The sequence below is a fragment of the Neoarius graeffei genome, chromosome 25 (genome assembly GCF_027579695.1).
Source record: "Neoarius graeffei isolate fNeoGra1 chromosome 25, fNeoGra1.pri, whole genome shotgun sequence".
Lineage (NCBI taxonomy): Eukaryota > Metazoa > Chordata > Actinopteri > Siluriformes > Ariidae > Neoarius > Neoarius graeffei.
In genome coordinates this window covers 4,307,175-4,329,236 of record NC_083593.1, presented here as the reverse complement: position 1 = coordinate 4,329,236, position 22,062 = coordinate 4,307,175, and the positions used below count along the sequence as shown (strand labels likewise).

General features: G+C 43.0%; 1 protein-coding gene across 1 annotated transcript; it reads right to left on the bottom strand.

The window, feature by feature from the left end:
- Nucleotides 1-333: 333 nt before the first annotated feature.
- On the bottom strand, nucleotides 334-18,084 carry lhfpl6 (LHFPL tetraspan subfamily member 6). The gene is made up of 4 exons (XM_060909454.1): nucleotides 17,876-18,084; nucleotides 14,915-15,433; nucleotides 1,967-2,065; nucleotides 334-1,833 (listed from the first exon to the last, which is right to left on the bottom strand). Exons 2-4 carry the CDS (start codon nucleotides 15,297-15,299, stop codon nucleotides 1,715-1,717), a joined length of 603 nt encoding a protein of 200 aa, XP_060765437.1. The 5' UTR covers nucleotides 15,300-15,433; nucleotides 17,876-18,084; the 3' UTR covers nucleotides 334-1,714.
- Between the last annotated feature and the right edge of the window lie 3,978 nt (nucleotides 18,085-22,062).

Genomic DNA, 22,062 nt, shown 5'->3' with positions numbered 1-22,062 from the left:
CAAGTTTAGGGATAGGAATGTTAACCCATTCTTGTCTCATGTAGAATTCTAGTTGCTCAACTGTCTTAGGTCTTTTTTGTCGTATCTTCCGTTTTATGATGCGCCAAATGTTTTCTATGGGTGAAAGATCTGGACTGCAGGCTGGCCAGTTCAGTACCCGGACCCTTCTTCTACGCAGCCATGATGCTGTAATTGATGCAGTATGTGGTTTGGCATTGTCATGTTGGAAAATGCAAGGTCTTCCCTGAAAGAGACGTCGTCTGGATGGGAGCATATGTTGCTCTAGAACCTGGATATACCTTTCAGCATTGATGGTGTCTTTCCAGATGTGTAAGCTGCCCATGCCACACGCACTAATGCAACCCCATACCATCAGAGATGCAGGCTTCTGAACTGAGCGCTGATAACAACTTGGGTCGTCCTTCTCCTCTTTAGTCCGAATGACACGGCGTCCCTGATTTCCATAAAGAACTTCAAATTTTGATTCGTCTGACCACAGAACAGTTTTCCACTTTGCCACAGTCCATTTTAAATGAGCCTTGGCCCAGAGAAGACGTCTGCGCTTCTGGATCGTGTTTAGATACGGCTTCTTCTTTGAACTATAGAGTTTTAGCTGGCAATGGCGGACGGCACGGTGAATTGTGTTCACAGATAATGTTCTCTGGAAATATTCCTGAGCCCATTTTGTGATTTCCAATACAGAAGCATGCCTGTATGTGATGGAGTGCCGTCTAAGGGCCCGAAGATCACGGGCACCCAGTATGGTTTTCCGGCCTTGACCCTTACGCACAGAGATTCTTCCAGATTCTCTGAATCTTTTGATGATATTATGCACTGTAGATGATGATATGTTCAAACTCTTTGCAATTTTACACTGTCAAACTCCTTTCTGATATTGCTCCACTATTTGTCGGCGCAGAATTAGGGGGATTGGTGATCCTCTTCCCATCTTTACTTCTGAGAGCCGCTGCCACTCCAAGATGCTCTTTTTATACCCAGTCATGTTAATGACCTATTGGCAATTGACCTAATGAGTTGCAATTTGGTCCTCCAGCTGTTCCTTTTTTGTACCTTTAACTTTTCCAGCCTCTTATTGCCCCTGTCCCAACTTTTTTGAGATGTGTTGCTGTCATGAAATTTCAAATGAGCCAATATTTGGCATGAAATTTCAAAATGTCTCACTTTCGACATTTGATATGTTGTCAATGTTCTATTGTGAATACAATATCAGTTTTTGAGATTTGTAAATTATTGCATTCCGTTTTTATTTACAATTTGTACTGTGTCCCAACTTTTTTGGAATTGGGGTTGTAATAAAATAAAATGTGCAGAGTTACCATTTTTTAATCTTATCATCATCATCATCATCATCATCAATAGCTAATAAAAACTGAAAAAAAAAAAATCAGTAACCTGAATAACTTTAGTGACACACTGAGGACAAACAAAACAACTGTTATACTTTAAATAACCAAAAAAATTAAACCTGGTTTTGTAAATAAAGAGCAGATTGTCTTTTCCACTCTGAAAAAAAAGAAAAATTCAAAAGACACACCTTGGAAGGTGGAAGGTCAAAGGTCAGTCATGCAAGAAAGTTGCTCTTTCAGGGATTTTCAAGAGGCATAAAACATGAAGGTTCCACTTTTCATGTTGGAGGTGTGTGTGTGTGTGTGTGTGTGTGTGTGTGTGTGTGAGCGCGCGTGCGTGTGCTGTCTCAGTATGGATAGTGTTTCTGTTTTTTCCCAGCGAAGCAGGACATCCACGTACACAACAGCACAGTGACAGCAGCTCCGACACACGTGCAGTAAAACGCCCAGCCGAGTTCACACGAACCTACACACACACACACACACACACACACACACACACACACACGTCCCTTATGATAATCTGGAATATAATAAACAAATAAACACACTTCTGGATGGCTGTTACAGGAAAATAAATGTTGGAAATGTAATCTTACCGAGGTTAAACTGGTCCGAGGTGTTGCTGCAGGTCTGCTGAACCTCCTCACTGTTCCATCCGAGAGGATACAGAGCGCAACCAGAGCCAATCAGCAAGCCTGCACTCACACACGAGAGAGAGAGAGCTGTATATGTGTAAAGTGCTCAGTCTGAGTCATTTGATCAAAGCACACTAACAACAATGTGCAGTGAGGGTCACTTTACTGAGTCGACTCTTTTGAACAAACCCGGTTCACTGAATCAATCTTTGCAGTTTTCACCCTGTTACTGATTCACCAGTCAGAACAGCATCCAAAAACATTTTGCAGGTCACAGTGAAAGATGTTGGGATTTCAGTCTGAGTGCATAGATGCAAGAAAAACCTCAAAAATAACCTTTATTTGTTTGTGTCTCATCCAAATGAATCAGTTTGAAAGAGGAATCGTTTACAAAATCAGCCGTCTCTACGATAACACACCGAGTCACACAGAGGAAAGATGTTAGTCTGAAACAAAATATGTATATAATTGAAAAGAAAAACATCACGGGAAATATTTTAATCTTTTTTTTTTTCATTGATCACTTAAAAACAAATTTGTACACTCCAACCTTCTTGGCTCTGCTGTTTTTCTACTCTGCACTGAATCACATTCATATGTTCATGATCAGAGGCAAATAAAATGATGAGAAATATCTAGCTTGCTTTCTCTTGGTTTAAAATTCTCCTTCATTTCATTTTTCCACACTAATCAGGAAGCACACTGCAAGACTCAAAGGATCAGATGACCCCAGAGATGGTCAAAAAGTCATCAGTAATTTAGTCTTTATTTTTCTTTGAGGAAGAAGGAGGAAAAAACACAAACATGGATGATCTGGAGGTAAATAAAACCACAGAGAAGCACCTCAAAATGATCTCTGTGTAAACCTAATCTTGTCCAAATAAGGCTGGTTTTGGTTTTGTTGTTATTACATTATGAGTAGACACATTCTCATTTTCACTTCCAAGCTGAATATTAAGGAGCGTTGACCCAAATTTAATCGTGAATTAAGCCGTCAGAGCACCGAAACCCCCTTCAGCACTGCACCATCTGCTGTCTGACATACCGCTAATAAAGAACATGCTCAAAATAATCCTGGCATTGTGTCATCACAGCATGCAGAGGATGCAGGGGGGAAATAAGCAGCTGGTCATAGTGGGAAAACGACAGGAAAAAGTACGGCATTCCCTGCAGCTGAGCTGGTCCGGACTGCTGGCATATTGGAAATGTGTGAAAGCATCTGGTGGATGATGATGATGATGATCCCACACACGTCCATCTGCTTCGTATCAAGACTACAAACATGCTAACGATGAGTGCTTGTATGAGTTTAGTGTTTTATTCGAACCCATATTAGCTGTTAGCGCTTAGCAGGAGCTCCCCCTGCAGGAACATCTCATCCCCACTCAGAGTCACTTAACAGAACATCCATCCATCATCTCTCGCCACATATCCTGTTCTACAGGTCGCAGGCAAGCTGGAGCCTATCCCAGCTGACTATGGGTGAGAGACGGGGTACACCCTGGACAAGTCACCAGATCATTGCAGGACTGACACAGAGACAAACAACCATTCACACTCACACCTACGGTCAATTTAGAGCCACCAATTATCCTAACCTGCATGTCTTTGGACTGTGGGGGAAACCGGAGCACACCCATGCGGACACGAGAACATGCAAACTCCACACAGAAAGGCCCTCGCCAGCCACTGGGCTCAAACCCAGGACCTTCTTGCTGTGAGATGACAGTGCTAACCACTACACCACCGTGCTGCCCTTAATGGAACATCGGGGACTGAAACATCTCCTGCTTTTCCACCGAACCCAGAACTGTTCGGCTTTTAAAATTATTTTCAAACAAAGCAGGTTAGATTTTGGATACAGAGGGCGCCGATACTTTTTCCAATCATCCAAGTTTGAGCACAAACTATGCACACACACCAAGTTGTGCATTTATGGTGGCAGAATCTAAAACATCTCTCTGTAGGGCACTGGGTAGGATGGATAGATCCCTTTGTAGTGCGCAAACAAAGTGAACAGGAAGTCATCTGAAAGTTCAAATTGATAGCAGCTCGCAATATTAGCATGCTTAGCTGAACTGAATCTAGCATTCAGCTGATAATTAAATACTAAAACTACTAATACAAAGTCTGACATTTTAAAGTTTTTGGAAAAAAATGTCAGTCATAAATCTCACATCCTAACAGGTCACAGGTTAAAGATCAGACAGAGGTGAGAGACAGTGTTCACAGCAAAGAGCTGGTGGTTATTTCTGAGATCTGTGAGCGCTGCACCGTGACGTAAAATCATCATGGCTGTGTTCCAATACAGCTTTAAACACACCTTCGTTCGCTACAGCTTCACCATGTCATCACTGAAAGCTCGAATAGCACAGTTTACCCAGAATGCATTGCGATCGGCTTCAAATTCCGTACACAAGGGGACACGTAGCGGATATTAGAAGAACACGGGGATATTTTGAGGCATCATGATACTAAACACCTCTCTCTCATGTGTGCGTATGTGTTTATCTCCTGTCCCTATGATTAACGCAATGTGTCTGAGATCTTGGTGCGCGCGCACACACACCTCACACCTCTCATTAGGAATCTTCACACAGCTTTGAGGATTTTTTTAAAATTTATAGCTCAATTTTCTAAAAGCAGCTTTGAAATGAGAGAAAATGAAGCTTAGTTGTCTCGTAGTGAATTTTAAAAGAGAATAAAATTGCACATGTATTATCTCCAACTGCCTCTTTATCCCCAGATCATGATTGTGAAAATCATTTACATGGAAAAAATTCTCACACAGTGCTGCTTGCTCATATCAAGCTCATTTCAAGTCACTTCTACACTTTACAGAAACATATAACAGCTGGCATGAACAGTTTTTATTTTATACTTCAATCATATTTCTATGCGCGTCCAACACCATCTATATTTCATTCATTCATCTTTATTAAAAGCACTGGATGCTGGGAATACAGACAGTCAGGTGGAAATATTTCTATGTTCTTGCAGTTCAAATTATAACCAGCAGAGAGCGATGAATATAACACTATCAGTGCTAGCTGTGCATGTACCACCACGGCTGCGTTCGAATACACATACTTCTACACTATGCATATGCAAAAAGCAGTCTGTAGGTTGTCTAAATACTCAGTAGGCATTTAATAGTAGTTGAACGGTACCTGGATGATCTCCTCCATCCGTGGTATGCAAACATACCACACTACCAGTGGCGGCTGCTGGTTTTTAAAACAGGGGAAGCCCATTTTACGCATTCATCGTAAAACCTGTAGGCCGGATATCAAAGCATAGAAAGGTGTGCCCCATTAGCATAGTGCACTAGACAACCCCACCTAGTGGCAGAAAGTATTTTTGCTTGTACATTTCATGTTATAGTCTGGCTTGCCAGGCTAGTACCTCATATCCTTAATCAAAAATATCAAACATCCAAAAGTCACTGGCTATTCAACAAAGAGCTTTGAACATCATACCCTGATATGCAACACAGAGTCTTTAACACAACACCCAGCTGTGCAACACATCCTTGTACATCTTCTGCAACACAGTCTGGAAATTCATAACCAGGTAGGCTATGCAACACACAGAACCTTGAATATTATACCCAGGTATAACCTATAACACAGAGCCCACCATTCTCTTAACATTACTGAACAATATACACACTTCAGATTCATGAACATTATATGATGCACACTATTTATACAGGGCGGCACGGTGGTGTAGTGGTTAGCGCTGTCGCCTCACAGCAAGAAGGTCCGGGTTCGAGCCCCGTGGCCGGCGAGGGCCTTTCTGTGTGGAGTTTGCATGTTCTCCCCGTGTCCGCGTGGGTTTCCTCCGGGTGCTCCGGTTTCCCCCACAGTCCAAAGACATGCAGGTTAGGTTAACTGGTGACTCTAAATTGACCGTAGGTGTGAATGTGAGTGTGAATGGTTGTCTGTGTCTATGTGTCAGCCCTGTGATGACCTGGCGACTTGTCCAGGGTGTACCCCGCCTTTCGCCCGTAGTCAGCTGGGATAGGCTCCAGCTTGCCTGCGACCCTGTAGAACAGGATAAAGCGGCTAGAGATAATGAGATGAATGAGACTATTTATATGAGCACCTTCATCGATGGCATGTTCCACCCTGACCCTCCCCAGACAGCTAAGTCTTGCACATGAAATGACATGCTCATTGCTCGTTTCATGCCTTTTGCAAGCCCTTTTGAAATTCACCAGGTCCCCAAACCCATCTTTTGACCAAACTAAATTTCCCTGAGAGGGCTTCATCAAAAGACATGGCCAACAGTACATTTTATTAGTCACAGGAGACCCAGTCAACCAGTTCACATTTTCATACCAAGACACCTGAAAAGACCTGTTATGACCTGCTGATTTTTGAATGAGATTAAGCTTGGGCTTTGGTCTGCCTTGCTCTTTAATTCTCACTTTCTCCTCATATGGCAGAGTGTCAAAACATTTTGACAAAAGCATGTCCACGACGTTTGCCATTATAGCAGATACCGTAGATACCAGCTGTTAGCAGCTAGCACTGCAGATCCCAATAAGGCTCAAGCTAGCCTACAACCACGTTGATTGAACTACAAATGAAATAAACGAGTGAATTCACGAATGATCAAACTGATAGAATGGATGAAAGTTAACGGAGCACAACGAGTAATATTTACATTTATTTACAGAGTAATGTACAGAGACATCAATGAGAAGAAACGTTTATATGAAAAGAAATTTGGACAGCACTTTGGCACACGACTACACTTTCTCGACATCCGCTAGGGACTGACTGATCATGCTTACCGTGTTCCTCGCCGAAGTACAGCGACCGCCCTCCTCATGTCTTTCAAACACTACCTCCAATAATCCTTTATCAGCCGGCTTCTTGGCCCTCCCATGTCCCGTTTACCCCCAGAGATACCCGGCTTCCCTGGAAGTGACGATTTTGTCGATTTTAACCAATAACAACTAGCCGAAATTGGCTGTTCAGAGCCGTCTCGTAGACTGCAATGGATACCCGGCTGCCAGTCCATAGAGCCCATTGAAATAAGAAAGGTTACAGCCTGGCAGCAAAGGTGATTCTCGTAGCGAACTGCAAGTTTGTCAGACATCACTCAAATAAGTTACAGGATGACATAGGGATAGTTATGAACGTAAATACAATCTTGGGCATATATTATGTTATGCAAGCTATTGTTTTAATGAGAATTCAACGTCGTAGATGCCGCAGTTTGGGGAGAGAATTTTAGGGGAAGTTCGGCTTCCCTTGTTGTCTTTGAGAAATTGCCCCTGCACACTACGCTACACTACACAATCCCATAATTCAGCTGGAGCCTCCGAATAACCAAAGAAGAATTCCCCTGGGAAAAACAGAAAGATGGCTGTCCGAAGTGAAGATACAGATGTATCAGGAACTGTTTAAATATTTCTGGTGTTACAGAAATATATTTTAAAAAATGTTTATTTTGTAGTATACGTGGGTATACGTTGTCCATGTCCGAATTGTGTCCTTACTACTCGCTCGCATACTCACTGAACATACAAACAGTTATAGTCGTGTCATAGGGACTTAACCCTCATGAGTACATCCTGAGAATTTGGATGGAGCCCAAGAGTTATTTTTTATTATTGCACAAAGAGATAGTTAGAGAGCCCCCTGTGGGTCAGTGTGGGGATTTTTATTTTGAGCTACCTCTGCATTACTTCACAATAAGGGTTAAGGTTTTGGTTCATGCAAAATTATTGTAAGGGAATGTAAAAGTAGCAAAAAAATCTCCACCGAGACCTAGTGTTGTAGGACTCGAGACTCGTCTTGATCTCAAGACCACGTTTTGAGGGTCTCGGTCTCGTCTCGGAATCAACCGCATTTTTACTTTGTCTTGGACAAAGGGACTCTAGATTTTATTTCAAGACTGGTCAAGACCACAACTGTGGGGATTTCACTAAATTGCCTGTGCATTGCCTGATTTATTTGTTAACATCGTTACGGTCATTGGACGCAAAACGTCCTGCTGAAAGCACGACCAATAATGTGGTCGCACTTTCAGCAAAATTTCATGGCTAATTTGAAATTTCATTACTGTTAATAGCGGTCACCCCTCCTCCACCCCCTTTCACACCCCCTGGTCTGGTCTTGGTCTTGACTTGGTCTCAGCCCCTCAAAGTCGTGGTCTTGACTTGATCTCAACCCCTCAAAGTCTTGGTCTCGGTCTTGATACACTTTGGTCTTGGTCATGACTTGGTCTTGGTTTAGATGGTCTTGACTACAACACTACCGTGACCCTTATGGGGATCCACAGAAAGTCAATTACTAATAAGTCAAAACTAGTAACAATCCAAGATCCTGCATGCAAAGAAATTAAAATCTAGCTACAGTGAAAGAGTTGTAGCTGTTTTAGTCGCTGCACAATGATATCAAATAAAACAAGATTCAAAATACGGTGTTGCTGGAGTTGTAAGTCCCTTGTGTGTGTGACCTCAGTTCTGTTTCTACACCTTTATATTTTTTTACGCAATAATGCATTTAATTTCGTGTAAAAATGTGTTTCAAGCATATTGTTTGGATACGCATGAACACACTCGTGTTTGATGTCGTCTTTGATCAATAATTATTAATCATTGATATACTGGATAACAATCAGAATTACTATCACATGATACAATTTGAGTCACATGACCAACTTCTCAGAAGTTATCACCATTTGTTTGATTCAGTTTGAACATAGAGTGCACTACATCAGGTGCCTAAGTGGTGCACTTCTACAGGAGGGTATGGATAAAAACATTCTCAAGACTGATAAGATGCAATATTTATATCTTACGGTTTCCTGAACGCAGCACGATTTTTCTGCTAATATTTAACAAGACGACATTTACTGCTAGCTACAAGGGATTATTTTTGCTTATTTCAACCATTTATTACTTTCCTCACTCGGAGGCATGGAGCACAATTGATTACAAGTAACACACACACCCCTACTGTACTGTAATCGATGGAGTTGGTGGTGGAGGAAAAACAGCTCACTCTCTCATTAATGATGTTTCAGTTCAGTTGGCTCTTTTTTTGCGAAAAGGAAAATCTATCTCCTCGGGTCGGCTGTGGAATTTTCCAGAACAGCAGAAGGACACAGCGGGTGTCGCAGAAAGCCACGTTTCCTTTTTCCCCCCTCGCTATAACATGACCACAATGACTTTCAGGGGCTTCTGATGAGCTCTTAAGTGAGAATTTTAAATGGAAATAAACTTTATAGAACATGGAAAGGGTTAAAAATAATAAACGTAGATGCGCAAGAAAAGAACACGTTACATTATACAGGTTTTGGGGCGGAACAAAGGTTCTCCAAAGGGATCTTTGGAAGGTTTATTTGCTTGAAAATGGCCAAACAATTATATAATCTTGAGCAGATCAAGATAGCAGTAGAGTAAAAAATGTTTATGTTTGCGTCCCAAATGCTAGGTGGTTGTGAAGGTGCAACTTGTATCACCTTCTACAAGATTCTACGTAGAATCCTTTGAAGAACTCTTTGTAATTACTTATACTGTATACATGACATTTATGCCATGACATTTGAATTAAACTCTTAACAAAGTGACAGATCAGTCAGTTCCCAGTTTGTGTATTTAATTTGAAAATCAATGAGCTTTTTAATCTGGAAAACCACCTGATGGCTCTGCCCCATTGCGCAGGCTGCAAAAACTCATCTCATCTCATTATCTGTAGCCGCTTTATCCTTCTACAGGGTCGCAGGCAAGCTGGAGCCTATCCCAGCTGACTACGGGCGAAAGGCGGGGTACACCCTGGACAAGTCGCCAGGTCATCACAGGGCTGACACATAGACACAGACAACCATTCACACTTACACTCAATTTAGAGTCACCAGTTAACCTAACCTGCATGTCTTTGGACTGTGGAGGAAACCGGAGCACCCGGAGGAAACCCATGCGGACACGGGGAGAACATGCAAACTCCGCACAGAAAGGCCCTCGCCGGCCACGGGGCTCGAACCCGGACCTTCTTGCTGTGAAGCGACAGCGCTAACCACTACACCACCGTGCCACCCCTGGCTGCAAAAACAAAGTGTAAAAATGTCCAACGGTCCACAGTTCCTTTCTTCTCCTTTACTAAATTTCCTTCAGGATCAATAAAGTATTCATCCACCCATCCACCATCTCTGTGGTTCTCATTGGTGTTATTAGTTCACCAAGTCTCCCAAAATGATGTACTAACAGTTAGCCATGCAACAATTCACTCAATTCATGATTCGATTTGATTCACAATATTGCGTTCACAATTCAGTTTTCCCACCATATCTTTTAAAAAAATTAAATGAAGAAATAAACAAAAAAAATGCAACATTTTCCTTATTTTATCAACCGAAATATTCCTTTGCTTTAAAAAAAAAAATCATTTTCTTTATAACCCACAATAATTATTTACCCACATTTGTAAAGGATGGAGTAAAATATAATAAATTATTACCTAAAATAATCCTTTTATTAAAAATAAAAAACATTCATAACAAATAGACCTTTTCTTAACATTTGTGAAGGCTGAAGTCAGAATTAAACAGGAAACAATTACCTCTTTTCCTTTATCATTCAGCAGTCTTGTTAAATCTATTTGTAGAGTCAATCACACAACAGCTCTTTCCCATTTTAGATCTGCTTTTTGTGTTTTCATGGCATCAGTGCTGTGTTACTTCCCCCTCCTGTGAAGTCACATGTATTCCCTATTACGATTGTACATTATTACCGCCCTCTGCTGTTTAAGCAATGTAATCACAGCTAGGAAAAACAGACATTATGCAGCCTGATAATAATCACAATTCATATTTATTTCATCGACTGAAATTGTCATAACTTTGTATCGTGATTAATCATCACATGATACATCATTACATGCCTACTAACAGTGCATCCTGAGACCATTCTGGATTTCATTTCTGTGTTGTTCAAATATACAGACCGCTGTCCCCTGCCGGTGTGGAAAATCATTTCCTCATCTCCGTCGCTGTAAATCAAGACTGATTACGAGCACAATAAAAGGCCTATGGAGTCCAGATGAGTGTTTGTGACGTGGCCTTGTTCATAGACGATGACTAATGCAGAAAGGAAGAGGAATATTTATTGTTTTGAGATCAAATTTTTAACAGTGACTGCATGATACTATTCTAGAGTTACTCAAAAGCATCCATGATGGATCACAGGAATTTAAAATACAGGATTTGAAAACGCATCAGTCGGGGGGTGGGGTGTTTAGAGTTTAAGGGATTGTTGACACCAAGAGTTCAATTAGAAAATGCTGTTTTTATATATTTTGGCTTCAATCCCACTTTCAGTCAGTCAGTTTCCAAAAAGTTTCTCGTCCACAGTGAAACACGGAAACTATACAAAATTGCGTACACACAGGGTTTGTGGCCTTTACATCAATTCTTTATATTATTTTCCTTTGTACTGACGATACAATACAATACACGCTTTCTCACACGCCCAAGTGTCGCTTGTGTATCTCAAACAGAAAACAGGAATACAATGAAGTCTGCTGACTTCGAAGGCAGAAGGAGGTCACGTGATCATATTAAAATGTGATGAGCACGTTAAAATAACAAAAATAGTTGTTTTCAGATTTAGTTGCTTTGGGATAGTGGATTCAGAGAAAGTGTGTGTGTGTGTGTGCCACTTAGCTGCTGTGCATTACACATTATTCAGAACCCAAGCTGTCAACACACACCAATAGAATAAGACACAGAACATAACTCAAGTCTCTCCACCCACTCACACACACAGTATATGTGTGCATCCAAGCACGGACATGAACTCATTTTCATTTCAGCAACAGATGATAAAAGCGTGTTCATGAGCAGAACAATGTGAGATTTATTCTGGAAACACTGCAGCCTTTCTTCTTTTCTTCTTCATCCTCACAATACGTTAAATTCAATCGGATGAGGTTGATTTACTCACACTAGCAATCAGGAAAGCAAAAAAAAAATCCATTGAAATGAATTTTACTTTCCAAAATATTACAGAAAAAAAAAAAAACCCACAAGTGTGACTTAAACCCCATAAAAGAACGTAGTCTCTGAACAAACTTAATCGTCGTCTCCTCAGACGCAGCTCACGTTTCTCAGAGCCTTCATTTTCATCAGATAAATAATGGAGCGTAAATGTTCCAGGGACATCGCAATAAATCTAAAGAGATGTCCTGAGGAACCCAGAGACGGAACCCAACACCATCAAGTGGTGACATGAACGGTGAAGTGAGCTCACTGATTTGTTTTTCCCTCTGAAGGGAACGAGGGAACATTCCAGACTGATTGCTCTAAGGAGAATGCTGCACTGCATACCAGAGAGGACCTGATAGAGACCATGTGCACAGAGCCACAACTGTTTACTTGCTCATGAAAAGTTTAATCAAATGCGTGTCTGAGTATGAAAGAGAGTGTGTGTGCGTGTGCAATGAAATGTTATGTCCATGTCCCATCGATGTCCCAGTTTCACAATATGTTCACACCTGCGAGCTGTGAACCTTCATGCTGTCCAAGTGCTTCCTCCCAGATGTGCGACAGTCAAAGGAAGAGTGTGCTAATGCTAATAACACTCCAAAGACACTGTGATTGGCTCGTGTCACTCTGAGGAGACAGGAAATATGTCCCACCCACCCAGACAGCAAGATGGTTATTTCTCTTCTGTCCCGTTTCTTGTCCACACAAATCCAGATGTTTTTGAAAACATAGTTTTCTCTGTTCCTCTGGTAAACAAAAACATTCTTTGTGGGCACAGCTTCAGAGTCCCGCCTCCACGATCGTGGTCTCCTAGCGATAGAGAACTCAGACTTGTTTTGTGCCACACTGGAGCCGAAATGAATGAATTCTGATTAAGATTGGCCGGATATGATTCTGCCCAGTCTGGGATGAAACTATGCACCACAATCGACTGCGAGGAAACAAATGAACAACCTGAGAAGCTAATCACGACTTGTTACGCACTGTTGCATGTTAGCAACATTAACACACACGCACACACACACACACACACACACACACACACACACACACACACACACCTGAGGCGGGAATTTTCTTCTGATGAAATCAGTCAGGAAAGACTTTCATCTCCATCTCATTCCTAACCGTCTGTCTCCTATCTAACCTTCACCTGAGTCTTTATAAAGATAAGAGACGGGACATTAACTGATAAGGAAAAAAAAAACCACATTGCACCATTTCGTGTGTGTGTGTGTGTGTGTGTGTCTACACATTTCCCTCTCACACACATCCTGTCACCTCACTGTGGGAAACATTCTTTACATTCCTGAGTGAGACATGAGGAAGATCCCTGAGAGAAAACACACACACACACACACACACACACACACACACACACACACACACACACACACACACAAGAACTCATTCACATTGAGAGAGAGAGAGAGAGAGACAGAAGAGAAAAGAAGCGAGTCCTTCACACACATTCGTTATATCCTTATTTGAACAATTCTGTTTCGTTCTCACACACACACACACACACACACACACACACACACACACACACACACACACACACACACACAGCATCGCCAGTTATTATTATGTTATTATTTCTGTTCACAAGTGTGTGATCAAGTATGCAAAGAAAGAAAAGAGAAAAGACAAAGGAGGCACAAAGACGAGAGAGAGAAACATTTCACACCTGAGGGAATGAAAATGATGTGTCTCACTACACCAACTCCACTCTTTGTCACACACACACACACACAAAATCTACCATCACACAAGGAATCAACACAAGCCAAAAAAGATTAAAAAATTGAATAAAACAAAGATAGTGAAGGAAAGTGTATACAGGTGCTCATCCTCTCATCCTTTCATTCATCTATCCATCCACCCACCAATCCTTTCATTCATCTATCCACTCACACACACACCTTTCATTCATCTATCCACCCACCCACCAATCCTTTCATTCATCTATCCCCCACCCACCCTTTCATTCATCTGTCCATCTGTCCACCCACCCACCAATCTTTTCATTCATCTATCCATCCACCCACTCATCCATCCATATATCCTATAATGCATCCATCCCTCAGGCCATTCACCCACCCACTATTCCTTTCATTCATTCATTCATTCATTCATGTTCATCTATCCCTTCATTCACCTCCCATTTATCCATCCATCCACTGATCCAAAGGAATAATGCATCCATCCATCCATCCATCCATCCATCCATCAGCCCATCCACCCACCCACCATTCCTTTCATTCCTTCATCTACATTCATCCATCTTTCATCCATCCATCCATTAACCTAATAATGCATCCATCCATCCCTCAAGTAATCCATCTACCCACCTTTCCTTTTATTCAGTCATGCAGCCATCAATTCAGTGACCCAACTATAGATTCATTACTACAGCCAACTCTCAATCCATCCATTCATCCTTCTACCTAGTCAATTTTGCAAGTCATAACAAAAAATAGGGATTAAACAGATTCACATCCATCCATCCATCCATCCATCCATCCATCCATCCATCCATCCATCATATAGTCCATTTCTATATCCAGACATTGGTTCATTCATTAAACCATCCATCCATAAACACAATAAAGCATCCACCCACCATTCATTTAATTTATCCATCTATCCAAGTTATACATCTATATCAAGTCCATCATGCAAGCATTTATCTGTCTTCAAAATGCTTGCTATCTATCTATCTATCTATCTATCTATCTATCTATCTATCTATCTATCTATCTATCTATCTATCTATCTCCAAATGCATTTATGCCAAAGTCCATCCTTTGAATACATTATACAAAGTTCTATCTCTATCTGATGTCCAGATTTGAAACATTAAACTGCCTCTTATTCATCCATCTACTTTTCTCCCAAACTTACCTCCCATAAACTGGATCCCTCCCGCCACTCGCCCGATGGTGCGTGATATAACGTCTGACACGCAGCAGCCCATGAGTGCCGTGAGGGCCACAAGCAGCAGCAGGCCACACCCGGTTCCTGTCACCACCGTACAGATCCTCCACTCAAGGCTGGGTATGCTCAGGAACGAGGCATAGCGTCCACAATGCTCCATCATCACTGTGCTGCCATGGACCTCATCTCGCACTGGGTACGAGCAGCGCCGGAACGTCCCAAACGATACTGGCTTCCCCATCTGAGAGCCCAGGAGCCAGTAAGGCATGAAGAATCCCACACAGCAGGCAGCGGCACTCAGCAGTGAGATCAGAGCCCACACTACACCGACACACGTCAGACTGGAGCCCATCTCTCACACAGAGCTGATATAAACGTGTGTGAAGGTTCTACACTCGTACTTTCCTGATCCACATCCTGTGTGGAGTCCTTTAGATCTCAAGTGAGTAAAACTGGAGGTCTGGTGTCCATCACTCCAGCTCAGACCTATAATGAGGAAAAGAAAATGAGACACCCAAGTAGGTTTGTTCATTGAACTGATAAGTGGGTTTGATCAAAGGTTCTTGATCCAGTTCTTCAGGTCACCACACATATAAAGCACTATCTAAGGTCCAAACAGACCAGGTGTGATAGGAACTGGAACCGAAGACACACATGACCTGGATGAAGAATCTCTGCTTGTTTTAACACATTTATTCATGATGAATCAAACAGGTCTGTTAAAAGAGAATCACCACCAAACCTTGCAGGATTCCAGACATACAGAGGAATTTTTTTTACATTATCTCTTTTATGTAATCATTCATCATATTTCATCTTAACCTGCACCGTTAGAATTTTCATTCCAGAAATAAAACTACAGTGGATTCTGGATCACCAAAATCAGGTCTGGAGGCATGATCTGATAAAGTGAAAAGCTTAAGAGATTATATCATTTTGTTACCATGACAACAGCAACTGAAGTTGGAGCTGACATTAAATTAGGCCATGAACACTTTTAAACCAGAAAATACAACCATATTATGGTGTAAAAGGTATTGAGCTTTTAAAAAGTTCCGATTAAAAAAAAATAATGTTGAACATCATATCAAACTGGTAATTTTGGTTTAAAACTACAATAAATAAATAATTACGATACATCAAAATATACATCACAGACCCCAGTTAGAGAACCACAGTGTAAGAGCAATAAACAGACAGAGAGACAGCTTTACTGATCACTGAAAGATTTTTTTTTTGTTACAGCATCATACAATTATAGGCTTAACACATAACATTACAGTCACCAAATACTAACAAGAAACACTAATCTATAAGTCAGTAAAGGACAGACGCAGTGTCATGTGGTATAAAGTGACAGCGAGTTAATAAATATTCTAAAAACAGAAGAATAAAGACAATCTGATGGAGGCAAGAATGTCTCATCTCATCTCATTATCTCTAGCCGCTTTATCCTTCTACAGGGTCGCAGGCAAGCTGGAGCCTATCCCAGCTGACTATGGGCGAAAGGCGGGGTACACCCTGGACAAGTCGCCAGGTCATCACAGGGCTGACACATAGACACAGACAACCATTCACACTCGCATTCACACCTACGGTCAATTTAGAGTCACCAGTTAACCTAACCTGCATGTCTTTGGACTGTGGGGGAAACCGGAGCACCCGGAGGAAACCCACGCGGACACGGGGAGAACATGCAAACTCCACACAGAAAGGCCCTCGCCGGCCCCGGGGCTCGAACCCAGGACCTTCTTGCTGTGAGGCGACAGCGCTAACCACTACACCACCGTGCTGCCCAGGCAAGAATGTAATGTGGATAATTACATTCAGGAAATGGAAATACAGTTAATGTAGTTTTAGATCGGCAGCACGGTGGTGTAGTGGTTAGCACTGTCGCCGCACAGCAAGAAGGTTCTGGGTTCAAGCCCAGTGGCCGACAGGGTCCTTTCTGTGTGGAGTTTGCATGTTCTCCCCATGTCTGCGTGGGTTTCCTCTGGGTGCTCCGGCTTCCCGTTAGGTTAACTGGCTACTCTAAATTACTCTCAATTACACCATAGGTCTGTATGGGTGTGCAGAAAGGAACCGGCCCCCCTACTGCTGCAATTCTGGCCAAGTTAACCAAATATGTTTCACCTCAAGCCCGAATCGGGTTTGACAGTGATGATGAGAGTTCGCTTCTCTAAAGACCAAGGCAAGGAAAAACTCTGAGACAACATGATGAACAGCATGTCCTCTTCTGGGTTTATAAATCATTCCAGTATACAGGTGTAGAAGAGTAAACAAACACTAGTGTGAATAATGTGAATAAAAGTCCTGAGATGAGCAACAGGGCAGTGTTTATGATAACAGCAGCAGCAGCTTGAAAGTATCCAGGTGAGATTAAACACCCATGAAATACATCGTTTCTGGGGAAGTGCAAATGATCTCGTTCTCAGAAATCAAAAGGAGAACCTGGTGAAGGTGAACGTGTGTGTGTGTGTGTGTGTGTGTGTGTGTGTGTGTGTGTGTGTGTGTGAGAAGAGGAGGAGGATTCCTATCTTGAAAATGTGTTTTCAGAATCGTGTTTGGTTAAGAGGTTAAAATGGTAGTTTTGTCAACAGTGTGAACTTTCCAGCAATGATAATACAGATGGTTTGAGTTAAGATATTTCTCACACACACACACACACACACACACACAAGGTGGTTAAATATTCGCCCATTTTATCTGCTGGAGTAAATGAAAGCTCTGAATCACTCTGCTGGAATCTACAGCGCAGTACAAACTCTAACATACTGTACAGCAGATACACACTGATCTCTCACAGCTTTTAGTCTGGACTTTAAATAGAATAGAATAGAATAGAATAGAATAGAATAGAATAGAAACATGCACACTTGAAAAACATTTCATTAAAACATTTCAGAAAAAAAGTGTAAAAGCTCTTACATGTCCCGGTTTCAGATCCTCTCAGATAAAAGCTGTTCGTTTTCTTTTTTCTTTTTTTAGGGAAAAACAAAAAACAACATCAAAAACTTTAACGCGCGCGCACAAAAAAGAATCTCCCCAAGCTGCACGCGCTGCTTGAAGTTTCCTCCCCGACAAAGCGCGAGCCACTTCAATCACCGCCGCCGCGCACGTGCACGCGACCAAAGTGCAGGCGCTCGTCCTCGGTAATCCCCGCCCACAGAGCGCGAGACTCATGGGTGTGTCCGAAAGCAAGAGAGAAAGAAATCACATTTGGAGGAACCGATATTTAAATGTGTGCACATATCCAAAACACACATTTGAATAAGGAATAAATCGCTGCGTGACGTGCTGCTCCAGTAAAATAATCAACAGCAGGGTAGTGATACTGTTCCCACATGCACTGAAGTTGATTATTTTCCTACAACAGCACGTGTTTTATTCCTCTTACACCACAGCAAGTACAATATTTCATTTCTGAAAGAACAACACATCGTACTATTTATCCATTTATAGTTACATTTAAGGTTGAGGACAGACGCGCAGCTTGTGAACAGGCAAGGCAGGCAACTGCTTGGGGCCCTCTGGCCCAGGCCCCCCCCCCGAGAGTCGGGGCCCGAGGGTTTATTTATTTTGTTTTTTATTGTTCTTTACCATTGTATTTTCACATTTGGAATTTAAAAAAACTTTGGTTTCATACATTTTTCGTTGGTGTCAGATTATTTATAACATATTGGTGATGGGGCGGCACGGTGGTGTAGTGGTTAGCGCTGTCGCCTCACAGCAAGAAGGTCCTGGGTTCGAGCCCCGGGGCCGGCGAGGGCCTTTCTGTGCAGAGTTTGCATGTTCTCCCCGTGTCCGCGTGGGTTTCCTCCGGGTGCTCCGGTTTCCCCCACAGTCCAAAGACATGCAGGTTAGGTTAACTGGGGACTCTAAATTGAGCGTAGGTGTGAATGTGAGTGTGAATGGTTGTCTGTGTCTATGTGTCAGCCCTGTGATGACCTGGCGACTTGTCCAGGGTGTACCCCGCCTTTCGCCCGTAGATAGCCTGGGATAGGCTCCAGCTTGCCTGCGACCCTGTAGAAGGATAAAGCGGCTAGAGATAATGAATGAATGAATGAATGAATGAATATTGGTGATGAACACTGGTCAGAAGGGCCCCCCTGGAAATTTTTGCTTTGGGCCACAACAGACTCTAGAATCGCCTCTGGTTGAGGAACATCCGTGAAGCAAGAGAGTTTCTATTTAAAGCAGCGATAAACAGTCGTTCCGTCGCCATTCTGTCTTTATTCTGTGTCTTGAAGTTAATGACAGAAAAAGCAGCTTGTTATGAATGTTACTAAGAAACCTCAAAGAAGCGTTGTCTTTTCTTCTGTCCTGAAAATGTCGGAAAACTTTGCAACTGATGGTTACAAAGCGCTGACACTGGAGACTCCTTCCGTAAACGTTCCATACAAATCTCCGAACAGATCGACGATCACGCACGTTTTTAAAATTCATTTATTAACAGTCGAGCGTCCGTTGTACACCTCCTTGTGAGCGAGCCGTTACTGTAGAAACGGTAACGTATCAGAACAAGCGCATAAATAACAAAATGATTTTTTGTTTCTGCTTGTAAATGGATTCCCTGAACTGGGGGGAAAAAAAAACAGCAGCGCTGCTGAGTGACATTAGCTCTGGCATCTGGCATCATCTCTGGCTTGGCCGTAGCTGGTGTTTAAATCCATAAATCATCTCGGTGATTTAAACACTGCAGCAGTGTATTATGTTGTCATCAGATCTTAAGCTCCAGATCCATAATATGTGTTTGACATGTGTTTAAAACACTGAGGGTTAATGCATTAGCAAGATGGAAAACAGAGATGGTGTAACATAATGAGCTCAAAAGCTGAAGCTAATTATGTCTCATTTCTTTTATTTCTGTTAAAGTAGCCAAGGAATGCTGTAGAGAGCTGTTTTCCATCAAACGTCCCCCACTACTGCTTTATAAGGACATTGCTCTGAGTGTGTGTGCATGTGTGTGTGCGTGAGAGAGAGAGAGACTTCACTTCACACTTCCATCAGTCTCATGATGTCTTTCATGAAGAATGCAAATGTGTCATTTTTGGTATACAGTATCTCACACACACACACACACACACACACACACACACACACACACACACACACATTGATATACTGTCACACCTGCTAACACGTCATGGTTTCTCACCTCAGAAAAAGACGTGTTGAACACTTCACAGTCACAGGTTTCTAACATATTTACACACCACAGTGTGTGTTCTTCTTCATCCCATAGGTGGCAAAGGCCATAAGGGCACCACTGATGACATTTTAACAGTCCATCATTGGTGTGTCGAGGGCATTTTAAACTTGGCGGCGCCCATCCCTCTCCAATCTTGATTAATGGACAAATTTAAGAGTTGTCAGTTTGCCTAACTGTATGTCTTTGGACTGTTGGGGAAACCAGAGCACCCAGAAGAGAACATACAAACTCCACACAGAAAGGCCCCCGTTGGCCACTGGGCTCAAACCCAGAACCTTCTTGCTGTGAGGCAACAGTGCTAACTACTGCACCTCTGTGCTGCCCACCACAATGTATCCAATCCATTTAAGACAATTTTCTCGGGAAGTTCATCCGCACTGCAGGAACTGAAAGTGATCACGTTTCTTAGAACACTGTTTTGAGGAACTTTTTAATCTCCTACTTCAGGGTAGGTTCTTTCCCAGCACAAGAGGAGTCATGAGTGATTTAAAGAAAATATCTCGCAAATAAACAAATTGAGCTAAAAGTCAGTCTTTATGTCTGTCCTTTATAAAAAAAGCTGCATGTTGAATTTGTTCTTAATGATATAACTGTAAGAATATAGCGGGTGGGTGGAGCACAGAAGTACGGCAGGCCAGAACTGAGTTCCAAAGAAAACCCTTTATTTGCACTTTTCAGTCGCAAATAGACACTCTCCCAGCCACACACGCATGCACACACACCAGTCATCTGGTTGGGGAGAGAGCTCCCTTCCTCTGCTCTCTCTCTCTCTCCTTTTATCGGGCGTGGTCACTGGGGAAGACACACAAACACAGGTTAATTGACATCAGGTACAGTGATTCTGCCACTTACCTTCCCTGACTCCGCCCTCCGGTCACAGACCGACACTTGACCACGCCCCCGCTGCCACATACCCCCACTGCCCGACAAGGGCCGGGCAGCCGTCCGGCTTGCAGCCGACTCCCCCCCCCCCTCCCTTGACAGGAGAGGAAGTCCTCCACGACCATCTGCGCCCCTGGCCTGTGGATCACCTTGAAGTTAAAGGGCTGGAGTGCCAGATACCAACGGGTGATCCGTGCATTGGCATCCTTCATGTGGTGGATCCACTGGAGGGGCGCGTGGTCCGAACAGAGGGTGAAAGGGCGTCCCAGCAGGTAGTAGCGGAGGGTGAGGACTGCCCACTTGATGGCTAGGCACTCCTTCTCTATTGTGCTGTAGCGCCCCTCACGCACTGACAGCTTCCTGCTGATGTACAGCATGGGGCGATCCTCCCCCTCCACCTTCTGGGACAGAACAGCCCCCAGCCCTCTGTCCGATGCGTCCGTCTGTAACATAAAGGGGAGAGAAAAGTCAGGGGAGTGTAACAGTGGCCCCCCACACAGTGCAGCCTTCACCTCAGAGAAAGCCCGCTGGCATTGCTCCATCCACTGGACCGGATCTGGTGCCCCCTTTTTGGTGAGATCAGTCAGCGGGCTGGTGACGTCCAAATAATTAGGTATAAACCTACGATAGTAGCCAGCCAGCCCCAGGAACTGTCTCACTCCCTTTTTGGTCTTGGGCCTCGGGCAGGCCGCAATCGCTGCTGTCTTATTAGTTTGGGGACGCACTTGCCCATTGCCCAAGTGGAAGCCCAGATACCGTACTTCCACCCGCCCAATCACACACTTCTTCGGGTTGGCCGTGAGACCCGCTCACCTCAGCGACCCAAGGACGGCCCTCAGGTGTTGTAGATGCCACGGCCAGTCATTACGATAGATTATGATGTTGTCTAAGTATGCGGCCGCATAGGTGGGGTGGGGTGGAGGACCCTGTCCATAAGCCGCTGGAATGTAGCGGGCGCCCCAAACAGCCCAAAAGGAAGTGTGACAAATTGGTGTAAGCCAAACGGTGTGGAAAAGGCCGT